The sequence below is a fragment of the Ischnura elegans genome, chromosome 4 (assembly GCF_921293095.1).
Source record: "Ischnura elegans chromosome 4, ioIscEleg1.1, whole genome shotgun sequence".
In the NCBI taxonomy this organism is placed as follows: domain Eukaryota; kingdom Metazoa; phylum Arthropoda; class Insecta; order Odonata; family Coenagrionidae; genus Ischnura; species Ischnura elegans.
In genome coordinates this window covers 3,525,208-3,541,976 of record NC_060249.1, presented here as the reverse complement: position 1 = coordinate 3,541,976, position 16,769 = coordinate 3,525,208, and the positions used below count along the sequence as shown (strand labels likewise).

Sequence of the window (16,769 nt, the reverse complement as noted above, 5' to 3'; positions counted from 1 at the left end):
CGAGTTCAAACTATGTAGCAGTTAGAGATTGAGAATGAAGTGTTAGGGATGTGCTGCAGTGATAAAACAACTGTAAGAATTGTGAAATAATAGACTTAAAGGAGGCTGGAGTATTCTGTATTTTATCAAAAGGGATCCTAGTTTGAATTCGTGTTAAAGAGAAAGATATTATATTCCAACAGTCACCTTCTCTATACAATTCATGTATCATGTCCGATTAAAGGTCCACAAAAGTAAAACTGTTCCAAATCCCAGGTATTCCAAATCCAAGAAATGTTGAGGTACCAAAAGGAATTCGAAAGGAATATTATAATCCCAATTTCCAAGAGGAAAAGAACAAGGAACTGCACACAATTTAGGAACATAAGCAAGAAAAAACATGCATTGGAATTACTGACAAGGATCATCTGCATAAGAATAGAACAGAAAGTATGGGACATTAAAGGATATTGAGGAACCACTTCAGGGTAAGATGCAATTCCACAAGGGGCAAAATTGGAGGAAAAATGATTGAAAACAAAGGCAAAGTGAATGGATGGATACAATATCTGGAAGATTTGCTCAAAGGAAACAGCTTTAGAACAAATGCTATTGAAAACGAGAGGTAAGTTGATAAGGATGACATGGAGCCCCAATTTTAATAATGGAATTTGATGCGACTGTAAGAGACTTGCAGATCAATAAATTATCTGGAATTGACGATATTCCCACAGAGGTACCTAATTAAAAATAAAGAGGAAAAACGTTAAACCAGCAATACAAAATCATAAGTGAAATGTTAAGGTACCAAAAGGAATTCGAAAGGAATATTATAATCCCAATTTCCAGTAGGAAAAGGGAACTGTGAGCAATTTTGGACCATAAGCAAGAAAAAACATGTGTCGAAAAATGCTGACAAGGATCATCTACATAAGAATAGAACGAAGAGCGGAAGAGTGCTTGATGAGAACCAATTCGTATTCAGAAAAAAATCAAAGGCACAATGGAAGCAATATAGGCCCATCGGCTGCTCATGGAGAAGAGAATCGGAAAGAACAAACACACGTTTATTGACTAAGAGAAGGCGTTTGACAAGGTGGATTAGAAGACAATGCTTGAAATAAGTTGGAGTTATTTACAATGAAAAGACAAACAATCATTCTCAGATTACACGAAAACCAAGTAGCATGGATAAGATCAGGATCCAACTGTGAAAAAGCATGAATAAGTGAAGAAGTGAGACAAGGATGTGCTTTGTCACCCGTAATTTTCAACGTTAACATCGAGAAAGCCATTGATGAAATCAAAGAAAAGGCCTTAACAGTGAATATTGATGGAGAAAAAAGTCAGCAAGCTACGGTTTTCTGATGACATAGCAGAGACAGAGAAGGATTTGAAAAATATTCTGGTTAATTAGGGGAAGGTAATGGATACATATCAGCTGAAAATAAAACGCAAAATACTAGGACATAAGTGTACAGTAGAAGAGAAGATGTCAAGACTAGCATTAAAATAGGGAAATAAAAACTGATGGAGGTGGTTGAATTCTGTTACATATTTGGGGAGCAGGATAACTAGCGACGGGAGAAGCAAGAAAGAAATTACCAGCAGAGTAGCCCAGGCGAAGGGACCATTCCACCAAAAGAGAGATCTACTTAGAGTGGGATATGTAATCATAAAAGTCAGGACACAATTTCTCTGGACCTACATTTGGATGATGCTTCTGTAAGTAAGTGAGGCATGGATAATGAAAGCTGTGGAGAAATGAAATGGACCCTTGGGGTCTTAAGATGGAGCTTCACAAGCAATAACCTGCTGCAAATGGCCTGACCCCAGGGTGGTGGTGGGCCCCTTTTTTCCCTTATGATCAGGTTACCTTTTTTTTGTGATGAGCTCTAAAATCGTGACCTTTAACTATAATGTATACAAGGATGCGAAAAAATGATAGTACTCTCATTTTTTCTGTCAGGGTGGCATTTAACAAGTAATTTAGGCGTAAAATTGGCAAATTTTGAAATATCTTTTTTAAATTCTAATGTAACAATTTTTTGGAATAAATCAACTTTGAATTAACAGAAAATACTCTATTTACGGAAAGGAAACAACAAAAGGTTTTAGTACTCAGCATGAGTTTTGGAGATTTCAGTTCAATTCTACTGACTGACTGATTAAGTGTTGACATGACTGTTGGATGTGAGAATTCATTTGGGGACCTAAGCAATTCATTTTCATGGTCAATACAATAAGTATTTCATTGAAATAACTTTTGATGACTTATCTTTTCAGAAGTGGCAACACATAGAGAACAATAGCATGCTGAAGCACGCTGCGTATGACTGGTGTGTGGACTCGAGGCATGAGAAGACGAGTGGCTTGACGGTGGAAAAATGTGATAGTAATTCATTGACTCAAAAGTGGAAGTTCTCCCTCAACCGATTGTGATAAATCTTTGTAGATATTCATAGGAAAGGGTACCAAGATTGAGACATCGGCCAGTGTTGCCCGCAAGACTGGAGCTCAATGCAGTGGTATGAGGCATGCCCAATTGGTCGATGTGTGTCATGTGATTATAATTGTACATCGTTCAAGATGTATGTGAAACTAGATTACTTTGTGAGTGTGCTGCTAGAATTTCACAGGAAAGTGAAACAAAGATGATTCTGCTAAGAGTGGCACGGATTTCAACTCTTAGTTGCTGTTGAAACGACTCAGTGGTCTTTGTTATTCAATTAGTAATTCGTGAGAGATATCGCAAACTTCAATAACATTTCAATGACATACACTGTGCGCAATAAATCTTCAACTCACTTCTGGACTCTGAAGAAAAACGTTGTGAAAAAGGAGTGAAAGTCTACTTCAAAAGTGTAATTAGTATTGTACATATTGCACATGTTTATGTATGTATTATTCAATAGATAAGGGTTAGTAAACCTTACATCTTGTCAGATAAGTAACTCAATCGGTCTTAAGGTGAAATTTTACAGGAAGTATTAACTTAAAAAATGCTCAATACATTTGTATGATACATAATCTGTTTGTATATACTCTGCCTTGAAAATATGGTGTAGGCTCGCGGGCCAAGTATGTATTTATAAAGATCCAAGACTTTCTCAGTTGTTGATAGAGTAAGGTAGCTGATGCGATTGAATGGTTTTGTAAAAATAGCATGACTCTGATCACATCGGAAAGCACAACTGCTGCAGGACTTCTTGTTGAGAAAAATTCTAAAAAAAATGTGGTCAGGGGTTATATTTCTTTCAATGGAAATTTGGTTTTTGCCTATTTCATGCTATTTATGTTCAGGTTTTTCAGAAAAACAATATTATTGAGTGTATATTCTATAAAAAATGTGCTGGTGCTATGACTTTTGTTCCATATGTAAAGCAACATTCATGTACTGGAGTGCATAAATTTTTTTAAAATTGCAGTTCTGCAATCCTAATAAGATCATATTTAAGCAACACTGCCGAGTTTTGAAACATAGTTGTTCTTCTTTTAAGAGGTAGAATCTGCAGAATTACCCGTCCAATGAATTGACTTTTAATATTGTCTTTATTGAAAGCACAATTTTAATGCCGTGAGCGGTGCATTTTGTTTGAATGATTTTACTTACCTCTTTTTAACAGAGCTTATATGTTAAATATGTTTCAGGTGCTGATGAAAAATACAGTCCAAATGATATATGGAGTGAGACTCTACAAGTTTGAACAATTGTAAATATTTAACTACCATATGATCTTCCAGGTTAAAATGGCAACTTTCACATTAGTTACGTGCTGTTTCAGTAGACTATCTTAGGAATTATGTACCAGCACAAGCCCTAACCTTTCAATTACGTCCAGGGCTGGGCTAAGGCTTGTGCGACTGCAATTATGGGAGGGCCACCCAAAAGAAGAAAAAATAACAAAATGTAAAAAGGATGAGATATCCAGGTGGGACTTAAAATGCTATCACAAATTACTCGAAAATACTAAAGCTAACACGATAGTTAGCTCCTGAAAGTTGGCATCACAGCAATGATAAAAATTAAGGACATCTTACCAGATTGAAGCCGGTTAGTATTATGTACCTGCATTTCAGTAATTAAACCTTTTCCAAGTAAAGTTTACCAGACAGCAGCCATTTGTCTTGTGCAATCCGCCTAACATCCCGCCAGTTAACTACATATCTAACATCAATTTTAATGTGTATTTATCACTACAACTTTTTGGTTTTCGTTCTCTGTAAAATACCAAATTTGTGGGTCCAAAAATTTTCAGTCAATTGCCATCCATACCATTTTCCTGGCGTTTTCCTTTTGCAAATTTTCAATGCCAGGGGGTCGGCGACTAAAAATTGCTCCAGCAGAAAGTTGTTTGTGTGCCTGCCCTGGAGACGTCTTAAACTGAAGCAATTTGTATGGCAGTAATTTCATCTTTGCAAGTTCCATAATACCAAGTTTTAATTTTTAACCAGGTAGGATAGCTGCCCTGATTTTTTTCATTGGAGTATTACAGGAGTGACAGTGGCAAGGATGAAAGAACCAAATGGCAGCATTCATTTATGTCTAAAAAGCAAGCCACTTTGAAATTCATGACATTATTGTCTTATGTAAAAAATGTAATTCAGAGTAGATACACTTAAATATCAACATCTCTTTCTGTGATATCAACTGATTGAATATGTCCAAATACAGGAAATCGAAATGCCAATTGAAGTTGGGAAGAGAAATATTTTCAAAATGAGTTCTTCGATCATCTTAAATGGACAGGAGAACAGGTGCTAAGGTGTCGAGGGGTAGGTGACGAGTGGAATGCTTGGTTCCCATCCAGCAGTTGCGTGATGATGTCACAACCCACAGCCATAAATTGAACCCTTGGCTTGCGGACGATCCATCAAAAGGGTGGCACTTCTCCTGAAGACTGCCTAAGAAATCACAGAGATATTTTCCTTTCCAAATCAAATTGGCATTTGGATGTCATTACTTTTGACATTATCACTTTAGGAAATTAGTAGCTCAAAATAATTATTCCCACTGATTGAATTGCATTCTTCAGCATGAGATGGGTGTAAGTTGGCTCCTTCATGCCTCTTACTCTACTAGAGGTACCCTTTAATATTATCTTATCTCTTTCTACTGTAGAGTTACCATTGTAGCCAATAAAATGACAATACCTTATGTAATTCTTTGTGAATAGTGTGTGGTGGTAGCTTTGGATATGTAGACGTAAGTTATAAAATAAAAACTTGGTCATAATGGTGTTACTAACCCTTTATTGAGTAACATCAGATACATTAACGAGACATTTGGGGGGGTGGAAGGGGGGGGGAGGGATCACTTCTTCTTGCTCATCTTGATTTTCTTCTTGAGGCTAACCACGTCCACTTCATTGCCGCTGCCCTTCACCTCTCGCCTGTACTCTGGCTCTGTGGGAGGGATGAACGCCTTCTGCCGCCTCTCCTCCTGCGCCTTTGCTGCCTCCGCCTGCTTCTCCTCGATCGCCTTCTGCTTCCTCGCCCGCCTCTGGCTCTCCTTCAGGAAATACTCTCCGCTCGCCAATTCCTTATCAACCTTGCTCTCCGGCTGAGGTGGAGGGAAAGGCGTGTACTCCTTCTTCACCCGCTTCTTCTTGGGTTCCTTCCTTTTACTCACCGTCTTGGCGTTGAATTTGGGCAGGAATCTTGACCAATCCTCATCTTTTAGTTTCGGGTCTTTTGCTAGCTCTCGCTTAATCATCAAAGCTTTGATGTTGTAAATTGGATGAACGTTTTTCATCGTTTCTTCGACTATCCTCCTAACCTGCTGCAATCCCCTATACGGCCCCAGTGCGGCCACTGTCTTCCCTTGAATCATCACATAACAATTGGTCAATAATTCAATTGCTTTCAGAGTACAACCATTGGGTCCCACAAGTCTCTGTCGTCTCTTCACAAATTTATCTCTGTTACGCACAAGAGAACCAATTTTTATAATGTCCGAACCAATTTCATCTTGCAGAACACGAAGAGCTTGTTCATATGGTACACTACGAGCCAGCAATTTAATCATATCTCTGGCCTTAATGATTATGTAAGGATCCCATGTCTTTCGTGTCGTCGCAACAGTCATACTACCTTCAATCAAATCTAAGTCAGCCCTGATGCCATGTTCATCTAAAGTTTTCTTCACCAAAGGCCAACACTCCTTTAAATATCGTTCACGGTATTTGGGAAACAACGTTGCAAATGCACTTTCTTCCAACAATCGATGAGGATTATCCTCCTTGCGAAACTCTGGTATCTTCATCGCCCAAGCATTTTCCACTGCTTCCGTTACATTGCTTTCCTCCTCAGTATTGGCCATGGTCTCCTATTACAGAAAACAACTTATCAATAAAATACCACTGAATGCGAGTTCCAAACGCAAAAGTACAAACCCTGCAGTAATTATAATAATGTCAATTTCTGCAGGGTTTGTGCTTTTAAGGAGAAAAACAAGAAGCAACGGAGATGTAAATTGTTGGTAGTAGCTTCAACACGTTGTTAACAATAAGGCATATTGCTCACAAACTCCGCACACATTGGAGATGATATTTTTATGATAAAAAGAGAATACTCTCATTACTGGTACCCGAAAAAAAGTAATCTACTAAGATTTGAGGATATAAACAGGTTTCCATATTAATAACGCTCATTAAGGCGACGACATACGGACTAAAGAGTTTCAAGGTGGAGGTATGGCAAATAACATTCAGTAATTACCTGAAACTAATCAAATAATTTATATGCTCATGAGACAGGAACTGTTTCCACGGATGCACGCTACAGGACGATATCCTCTTTTAAAAAAAACAAGGTCTTCGCACACTATCTGCATGAGGGTATACGGATATACTTCTTTTAAATGAGTAACGTTAAGAAAGAGCGCATCCACTGTTTACTAAAACATGACCAACGTCTGAAAATTTACCATCCTCGAAATAATGTGTGTTCGCTTCGAATTTTATTTTAAGTAAAATATATAAAAGTGAGGTGCGATATCATAAAGTAATGTAACTTCTTCAGTTTCAAATTAATCGAAATATTTGAAAAAAAAATTACAAATAAATCATTGAGTTGTTGGTTATCTTGTATATTCGCCCTGGCGGATAAATGGATAACTTCGTTGTAATTGATTCAATGAAATTGAATGGTCGTGAGGTGCTGGAGTATTGTTTTTTCATCTTTTGCCGGTATTAAGGAATACCTGCGGGGAAAATTTAGTGACAACCATCTATTACCTTCTATACACGAAGAACTTTTGTGCTAGTCGTTTTTACCCTGTGTGTCATACGTATTGAGTGTTTGTTACAGTTGCTTAATAATGCAGCTCACAATTGTATTCGCCTGCGTCCTTGCTATTTTAACATCATATATTCTTTCACTGAATGAAAAGATTTGTGGATTGGTTAAAGGTAAGACAGATGTAGTTATATTTAAATTCAGTAATGTATTATGATGTATGATCATGACTACGTATCTGTGCGATTGTGTGTATGTCAATTGGGCCCTCGAATGGTGATAGTATTTTCGTTATTCGTCTTCCGAAAGGTGTTGATTGTGATACTGATATTACTAGAACTCTTTGGGTCAACTCTCTAATTTTTCCGCAGTCACTAACCGGTGTATTTTCTTTGGTGTGTATTTTCTGTGATGATGTTCATTAAGCCCAATGATTGTGGTATAAACAAAGCCTGTCAATACTATAAACCTAGTTGCCTTTTATATTTTTTCTTAAAGTAAAACTGTAAGGACGTCACGATAAGGGGCAAGCTGTCTTTGTAATGAATGGATGTATCTGCTGGTAACCCATTTTATCCATTTCAGGAATTTTCCTGCCTCAGCAGTCCTTACTTTTTGTCATCGGAATCATGTCTGCTCAGAGTAATTTTGAACTTCGGCGGAGTATCAGAGATACGTGGTTAAATGAGTTGAAACCTGAAAATATGGAGTATGTATTCATCGTTGGTGAAAAGTTTTGTTCAATTCCCCCAGAAGATAGAATATCCCCTTACGAATGTCGAGAGCAGAAGTTCAATTTACTTAATGGAGTTACAGAGAAATCGGAGTTTACTGCTGGAAGGTTTCGCCAGAGTGACTGTGTAAACTGTGATAAATTTCTAGGATTCTCATTCGTTGTAAACCACCCAATCGTAATCAGAAGGCTGTCAGCACTGAAAGAGTTAGTGGAACGGTACAATGGTCTGAAGGTTAGCTTGCTGGACTCGGCCACAAAACAGTCTATTGTTTCGACCAGATTTGATAGAAGCAATATGACAGATTCGCCAATAACGTCTCAAGTCATAGACGAATTTGTCTTACCTAAAGGTTACGAGGGTCAAATTATTGTTGAAAACGAAGAATTTGTGCCAGAGTTTGACTGCAAACTTGAAATGTACGATCAATCGGGGGTAGTCCGGTTCTTGCAGTTGTTACCAACGTTTGATTTGAAACCAATAGCATTCTACAATTCCTCCTGCACGCCTGTTACAATGGTTTACTCAATATATGGTGGGTATTGTTATTCTAGCATGAATACCTGGGAATGTCGCTGGTTGTATGATGTGTCCCTTTTTTTCTCAGAGTTGGAAGAGCTACAGTCGCATATTATTTCAAAGCCTAAAAGACTGTCAACATGGAGGAAGAAAGTGATGGATCAGAAGTATATGCTTGCTGAGGAAGTAAACGAGAGGAAAGATATTCTATTAGTGAAAACCATCGATACTTACCGAAACATTCCTGACAAGCTGCTTTATTTCATGAAATGGTGAGTAGTTGAGGAATCCAAGTGAACAAATGTTGCTCATTTGATGGTACATGACATTTTGTAATGCATGGTCGTCAATTTAATTGAGGCGATGAAGGTAATGGATGTGAATGATCTCTCATAATTCTTTAAGTATTTGGATCCATTTTTTGTCACAATTTTTTATGTGACGAGAGATTCTTGCCTCAGTGTGTCTCCTCTTAGGTTTGGTTTTTCTGTTCCAAAATTTGAAACCAATTCCAATTATGACGAGCACACTTTATAATGAGGTGAAATGAATGTTGTCGAATTGTGGTTTACGTACTGCTTGGAATACATTCAAAGTGCATAGTTTATATGTCACGACTTTAGAAATCACTATATCCCACCCTTGACCAGGTTAGCTCTTGGTCCCTTAGACTTTCCCTTTTGGTCACTTTTGATGGATATTTTGCATTTATCAAGTTTGGCAGACTGTACCATCTCCCTGCCCCAGCAATTGCAGCAACTTAAGTTATTATTCTGTCCCTTGGCTACTTATACCCTTTACTGTTGGAGGTTAAGCCGGGAGTTCTACATGGACTTGGCAAAAACATAGGTTAAAATAAACCAGCCCAGTGAGTATTTGGGCATTTTTTTTCTGTTTTACTGAGAGACTTGTTTAGTTGTTTTTTTTCCTGCTAAGGTACTCTTGAGTCTTGTTTGTCGTCACTGGTCAATATTGCACCATATAAATCTACCATTTATTGTCAACCATGTTATCCTCATACCTACTTCATACAAAGATATTTTCAGACTGCATCCATCCATTTTATCCACTTACTCATTTTCTGAGCAGATTTGTGATTGCAAGGATTTAATAAATGAAATTGAGTTCAAGTACAAGAAACAATCTGCTTTTGAGGTTTACTAATTCCAATTTCAGTGTACAATGGAATGATGAAGCGTGGCAATGGACCTGCGTGTAGGTCGGCTGGTTTGGTGAAATATATTACATACGTCTGATAATGAACTTGAAGGGCTGCTTTGTCAGTGGAGGTCATACGTAATTCACCATCATCACAAGTGGACAGTCTTAAGACACAGGGTTGACAATTAATTGGCTCTCCTTTCTCCTCTCCCATCCACTAGCACATCCGCTCCGTGGTGACATTTTTTTCTCTTTTACATAATCAGTCCCATTTGGAGTTCTCTCCCTCCCTTCTTTCTGCCCAATCAGCAATTGCCATCTTGCCTCATAATGTGGCCAACTAAGTCTTCTCGTTAGTGTTTTTAGAAATTTCTTTTCTCCCTCTCTTAGACCTTCTTCATCATGTATATGCTTACTCAGTAGATCCATTTCATCTTCATCATTCTTTGGCAACACTAAATTTAGTATGTAACAAAACACTTGGAGTTGACTCCATTTGACCCACAGCCGTCCTTCTAGGTATATCTTGTCATATAAATTAAAAACAAAACAATGTAGTTAAATTTATGGTACATTATCAAAATTTAGACCCAAAATGAAAAAGTGAAAAAGTTTAACTATTTAAAAAAATATTTTAATATGAGAAAAATAAATAGAGATGTGTCGATACCTAAAATTCTTGATTCCCGATACCGATACCAATGATACCATCAATGTTTTATTTAAAGTTGTTCTTGCAAAAAAACCTTAATTTTATTAATTGCTTTTAAAACATCCATTTCAAAAATATAGTCCTAAGATGTTCACGAAAATAGAAACAATTATATTGTCCATAAAACCATTTTTTCTAGTCACACGTAAGTAACATATGCCATTAATATTTAAGATACATTGCAAAAACATAAGAAATTGCTTAAGATTATGTGAGATTAGTTTTAAAATCATGAACTAAATATGTTCATCCGTGACACTTACATGTAAGCCTATTTCAGATTTTTGTTTAGAAAAACCATCATTTTTATCCTCTCTGGGTCAAGGCGATTTCTTTTTCGATCGCAAATATTTCCTGCTGCCGAAAAATAGTCTTTCGCTAAAAACAGTTGATGGAGGCACACACAGATATTTTTTTGCAACTTGTTTCAGTCTCAAATGAGGACTGGAAAACCAGTAAGAGCCCAACATGTCGGCTTGATTTGGGTTAAGTGGTTGCTCTTGCAAGTATTGTTCAAGCTCCTCTGCATACCCCACTAATGTTGGCTGCTGCACAGGGGATGACTGGCTAAAAATCTCAGCATATCGTGTCCAAAAACCTTGTTCCTTACTTGACTCTTCTACTGAGACTGGGACACCACTAGTTGTAGAAGAATCTGTCCAATGTATTCTTGAATTGAATGAGTCTTCCCCTTCCATTTCCCTTAGCAATTTATTTTTGGCAGCCAGCAAATGGTCCTGGCTTTGGAACGGGAGGTCCTTGAACCTTGGGTCAAGGATGGTGGCACATGCCAAGGTTAAATTTGCCTCAACTGAGGGATATCTCCTTTTCATTGAGGAAATTAAATCATTCTTTAGACCCATGAGACCAGAGCCTGAAACATCTTGATTTTTAGTTACCTTCAAAACTGTGTGGATCAGGGGAATAATCTGGAAAAAATATTATAGGTTAAGTTATATTACTTAAGTTATATTATATTTCTGTAACTTAGGTTACAGACAATAAGTAAGTTTTTTCCAAGGTTTTACAATTGCTGAAAAATCATATAAGCATACTTACTTCAGATATTGTTGAATTTTCCTTGCTTAGTTGATTTGTTGCTGTCTCAAATATTTCCAGTAGCTGCACCCCAAATTCCATTGTCTTCCAGTCATCAGGGATCATATCCACCGAAAGAATTGCATCACCTTTGCTTGACAACAATACAATTGCATCTTTCTGCTCCAAAAGCCTTTTCAACATATAATAAGTACTGTTCCATCTGGTAGGCTCGTCTTGTACCATACGATGCACAGGAATGCCAAGCTGTAGTTGGACAGCTTTCAACTTTTTCGAGATTTTAGCAGAGTGCTTAAAATTCCCCACTAACTTTCTTGATTTTTTAATTAGATTGTTCATCTTTGGGTTGCCAAGGAAGCCATCTTTAATGACTAGTTGCAAGGTGTGGGCAACACATGAAAAAGCCTCATAAATACTTCTATTCAAAGCAGCTGTGATGTCTGGTCCATTATCCCTAACAATTCCAACAATCTTGTCTGAAATTTCCCACTCATGAAAAACTGACTTGAGAAAATTTAAAATGCTTTCCCCTGTATGTGATACTTCTGGAAATGGTGCCACATCCAAACATCTGTGGGTCAAGGTAATGGCATTTCTGTCTTCTTTGTAAAAATGGGATGTAATGGCCATAAAGTCATTTTGAGCTATAGACGTCCACATATCAGTGGTGATGGCTATATATTTTGCTTCTTTGAGCTCACTCTTTACTTCACCTATGACTTTAGTATACATCTCACAAAAAAATTTATTGGAAAAAGTCTTCCTTGATGGTACAGTATACCTTGGTTCTAAATGTCTCAAAAGTTTCAAAAACCCTTTATTTTCAACAATTGTAAATGGTTGGAGGTCAATGCAAATCATTTCTGCAATTAAATTGTTTATCATTTTTGCCCTTTCGTCATTCTGAGAAAAATTTCTTACCCTGTCAAAAGTGCCTTCAAGGGTAAGCTGCTTCGTTTTTTTAATCTTGATCACCTTTGGATAAAGTGATGGTGATCCTGATGTATCGGATGTCGGCGAGTATGCACTTTGGCCTACTGGCAGTTCAGATCCAGATTCAGTATAATGATCACAGTGGTCACTTACATCTATGCTCAACTCTGATAGGTCATCTGGATCATCAGTATCGTCACATTCTAGACTTACAGCACTAGTATCCAAGTTAGGCCTAATGCTTGTACTTCCCGGGGAGGCTTCAATTCAGGGCTTGAAAAATGCTTCTATTTTATTAGTGGATCCATGCCCTATTTCAATGCTTGTACTTGGTTCACTTGACACTGATTGGGTTAGAATTCTAGGTTTGGGCCTAGTAAATACCGCACTTTCAAGTTTTTGTCCACGTTTTTTATGAGTTTTCAAATGTTTTAACAAGTTAGTTGTCGTTTTACTAGTGCCACCTCTTGAAACTAACTTGTCACAAATGCCACATATTGCAAACTTCTCATTGTTTGGGTCGATTTTATAATATTTCCAATCTTCTGAAGCCATTACATTGACTAGGCTTAGTTGGGATTCTGGAATGAAAGTAGGTAAAAAAATAACGTTATGTTTAGTAAATAAACAATTTACTAAACTTTAATTATAACATGTGAACTATAATAGGTTATTCACCAAACTTTATCACCAGAACTATACTCCCTAAGCGTTCACTATTCCTTTCTCTGTGCAATCCACAGCTGTACTCACGCATTGAAATAAAACAAATGACAAACTTTACTGCAATCGCTGCGCTTACCCGCAGTAGTAATGCCGGTAATGCCCGATAGTAATTGTATATTGAATTGAGTCGAAATGTCGTTGTTCAAAAAATATTCACGTGATAAATCATACATTCAAAATTAATTAGGATTATTCGGCAAGTTAACACTAGAATGCCGGGAAATTTGTATCCCCTAGAATGCCGGGAGGGTGTCATTTTGACACCCATGCTTTAATATGCATTTAACGTTGCAGATTAGTTTTATTTTGGAGTAGATAGTGTCAACTTTTGTTTAATACTGATTTTTTGCCTTAATATTAACAAAACTTAATGTTTTAATAGAGTACCACTGAAGTAAAAATTTTTTTACAAAAAAATACTCTCCTGGAATGCGGCATCCATCGAAAAGATTGCGCTGAAACGTCGGAGGACGCATGAAGGTGTAATAATACCTTAGTATATATAATCATTGATTACTTTTTTATAAGTATTTGTTGTTCACTGTAATTGGTTAAATTTTATGTGAATAAAAAATTAAAATGACTATGACAGGAATGAATAGATAGAATAAAATGAATAGGACATTGTTTTTCTTTTTATTATTATTGTTAACTTTGTTCATTAATTTTTCGTCATAGAATGTAGAAGTGTGCTTCAAAAGACGAAAATTAAAATAAAACCATAGCGGTCACAAAACTACGAAATTTTTAAAAATAAAATACAAAAACCTCGTATGAACCCAAAAAGAAATCTAATGCTTTTTCATACAGACTTACGAAAAGCTTCATCAAAATAGTAGATTCTCTGCATTCTGGCACTTTTGGTCTGTTTTGGCCTTAGGTTTACTGACTTTTCACTAAGCTTACAAAAAGCAACAGTTCTGTTTTCATTGCATTTTATCTATACTTGACAATCCCTAGTCAGTTCTGGATTTGGTTGCCAGATATTCGTAGACTCAATGCAAGGGAAAGCAACCTTTTCTGATAAATTTTGTAAAAATTATTCGGGACATCTTTTGTGAAGTTATTTCCTTATATATAGTATTCAGGAATTTAAATAGTGACCAAGTGAAAAGTATTCTGGAAAGAAAAAAAAAAGGCAATCGCCTGGTTCTAGTTCTGACCAAGTATTTCCGCCCCATATGATCAATAATATTTACATCAAAGTTTATCTCATTACAACACCTTACTGTTTCGGGCGATTTGTTCGAGTTGTTACTAATGTCAATATGAGGGCGAAGAGATCATAGAACAAGAACACATTTTTTCTGTTTGCCCTGATGAACAGTAAGTGTTACGTCACCATTTTTGTTCAATTTAGTTGATTACAACTCTTCCCGAGAAGCTTTTATTTCACCAGGTATTTCCTTTCTTCCCTTATTTACGGTTCCCGAAAGGCAAGTTCTCTTTTGTTTAGAGTAGAGCTAGCAAAAGTGATGTGAAACAAATGCTAGTGGTTACATTCCTGTCCTTGCTCATGTAGGGTTGTATACGTTTCAATACAACATGATCTGAAACGCGATCGCCAGCTTAACGAGAGCCGTCCTTGACGCCTCTGGTCAATCTGGAAGTTAGTGGAATCAGTTTACCAAATACATGCTGTCTTTATATACTGCAAACCAGTATTTATGCCCATACTTATCAGGCTTTGGTGCTATGAATTGCTTGAATGGACATCTAGCTTTGCTTGGAAACAGCTGTTCGTCAATGGTTATGTTAGGCCCAGGTTATGATTCCTCAGCATGTCCATCTCCTTCTTACGATCTTGAACAAGGAGTTGACGTCGCCTTGAAGTCTACCCAGCGCCCCTTCCACGTCGGCACACCATGTCACGACCACGCACAATTTCTTTTCTGTCCGATAACCAGTGCAGATCCAGTAACTCAATTATGTGTATATGCGTATTGTAAAATAAATATGTGTATCTTTCATGATTAAATTACTGAACTGAAATATACAAAACACTGAATCTGACCGTGCTCACTATTTTCACCATTTTTGGATGATCTAAATTGCATCTCCTGTGCAACCCAATCGTTGTCCGACTCAACATCTGCATCAGACGCCTTCTCCGACACGTCTCCAGAAATATCGTTTAGTATTTCAGTACTTTGTTTCTTGTTTCAATACTTCAATACTTTGTTTAGTATAATATACTGGGTGTCAAAATGACACCCTCCGGCATTCAAGGTAAATTTGAATTTTTGAGACGAAAAAAATTAGGGGGGGTATCCCTTTTACTGTCGTCTTGTTAAGATCTAAAAATGAATAAAAGTCACGAAAGATTTTTTTCTACAACACACTCTAAGGGCCAGCTCCGTAAAAAATGTACGCGTAGGGTGTCAAAATGACACCCTTCGGCATTCTAGTGTTAAATCAGTATCAGTAGTTATGAAGTATCAGTACTTTTTGACATGTTTGGTATAGGTATCGGCGGTATCGGTAAGGCGATCGATTCTCGATACCAATCCTAGTCGCAAGAATCGGTGGTATCGAGAATAGGTATTGAGAATCGACACATCCCTAATAATAAATTTGGCTTCTGAAAATGGGTCAAATGACCCCTGCCATCCTTCTAGTTTTAAAAACATTTTGATTCAAAATTAAGATTTATTAATGCAATACTGTAATTTATGAAACCTCGATTGCTGCTCCAGATTCATTCTATGAAAAGCGAGGACTAGGTTATTGAAGCAGTTGCCTTTGAGTCATCAAGTGCTGTGAAGTCAAACGTCAAGGAAAACAATTCTCCCCTGAGATATAGCTTTCACTGGCGCTGCACTACAGAAATTTCCATTTTTCTCTCATGAAAATAGTATGCTGCCATTGTATGCTCCCTTTGCAAATGATAGGACATCATCTATTCATTGTTTTCATGCCATTTGTTAGAGATTTTTCCCTTAAATACGAATAACTAATATCAGCAATACGATTGATGATAATGTGCATATATAGATACACATAACATATTTTTACGCATGACATTGTGTTATGTATTATAAATAAGAACTGCAAGTCTTTTCAATCCTATAGTGTCTTCATTTGCTTTGAAAGGTTTCGCAAGGAAGAAAAGAAAATGGAAAACTAGCGTTTAAACAATAAATCACTCATTACTCACTCATATCAGTCACAAATGCTAACAAAATTTGATTTCTTGGTGGTATTTAATATAATGTGTATGCTTCATGCTGGATTGTACTATTTTAAGTATTTTTCTTTAAAAAAAACATATTAGGAAGCATTGAAAGGAAAGAGTCTTCAGCCAGTGTTTATAGAAACCAAGAACCTTGAGGGGGCATCACCGTCATTGTCAAGCTGTTCCACAGTAAAACATTGCAAGGCTTCAAGCTAAGCAGTTCTGAATGCCTTGTAAGGCTGCCTAGTATCACTCATTCTCTACTTGTAACTGAATTAAAACATTCGATTAAGCACCGCAAATAACTTATTTTGAGAAGGCACAGAACATAGTTAAATGATTCACTAGTTTGTAAATAGCCCTACACTGTGATCGCAAGAGCCTGTAACCATTATAAACTGTAGCAGAATTAAGTTCTTATGGAGGGAAAGGGAAAGTGATTAGGTACATTGAATAACGGAATTTTCTAGATTGTGAATACTGAACCAGAGAGTGTTAAACTGGGACAGAGTTTAAAAATATAAATGGCACT

The 16,769-nt window shown here is 36.9% G+C and overlaps 3 protein-coding genes across 3 annotated transcripts in view; 2 read left to right on the top strand and 1 right to left on the bottom strand.

Annotated features, from left to right (window-relative positions):
* LOC124157070 (polypeptide N-acetylgalactosaminyltransferase 2) overlaps window positions 1-5,215 on the top strand; it is a 180,144-nt gene extending 174,929 nt beyond the window's left edge. Inside the window, exon 11 of the mRNA XM_046531542.1 lies at window positions 2,266-5,215. Coding sequence (XP_046387498.1) covers window positions 2,266-2,421 — 156 coding nt within the window. The 3' untranslated portion in view covers window positions 2,422-5,215. The remainder of the gene's footprint in view (window positions 1-2,265) is intronic.
* LOC124157002 (KRR1 small subunit processome component homolog) lies at window positions 5,213-6,849 on the bottom strand. The gene is made up of 2 exons (XM_046531453.1): window positions 6,700-6,849; window positions 5,213-6,307 (listed from the first exon to the last, which is right to left on the bottom strand). The coding sequence occupies exon 2, from the start codon at window positions 6,299-6,301 to the stop codon at window positions 5,294-5,296; it is 1,008 nt and encodes a 335-aa protein (XP_046387409.1). The 5' UTR covers window positions 6,302-6,307; window positions 6,700-6,849; the 3' UTR covers window positions 5,213-5,293.
* Window positions 6,850-7,075: 226 nt separating this feature from the next.
* The window catches only part of LOC124157001 (UDP-GalNAc:beta-1,3-N-acetylgalactosaminyltransferase 2-like), a 69,694-nt gene continuing 60,000 nt past the window's right edge, over window positions 7,076-16,769 (top strand). Inside the window, exons 1-3 of the mRNA XM_046531452.1 lie at window positions 7,076-7,391; window positions 7,804-8,487; window positions 8,560-8,743. Coding sequence (XP_046387408.1) covers window positions 7,301-7,391; window positions 7,804-8,487; window positions 8,560-8,743 — 959 coding nt within the window. The 5' untranslated portion in view covers window positions 7,076-7,300. The remainder of the gene's footprint in view (window positions 7,392-7,803; window positions 8,488-8,559; window positions 8,744-16,769) is intronic.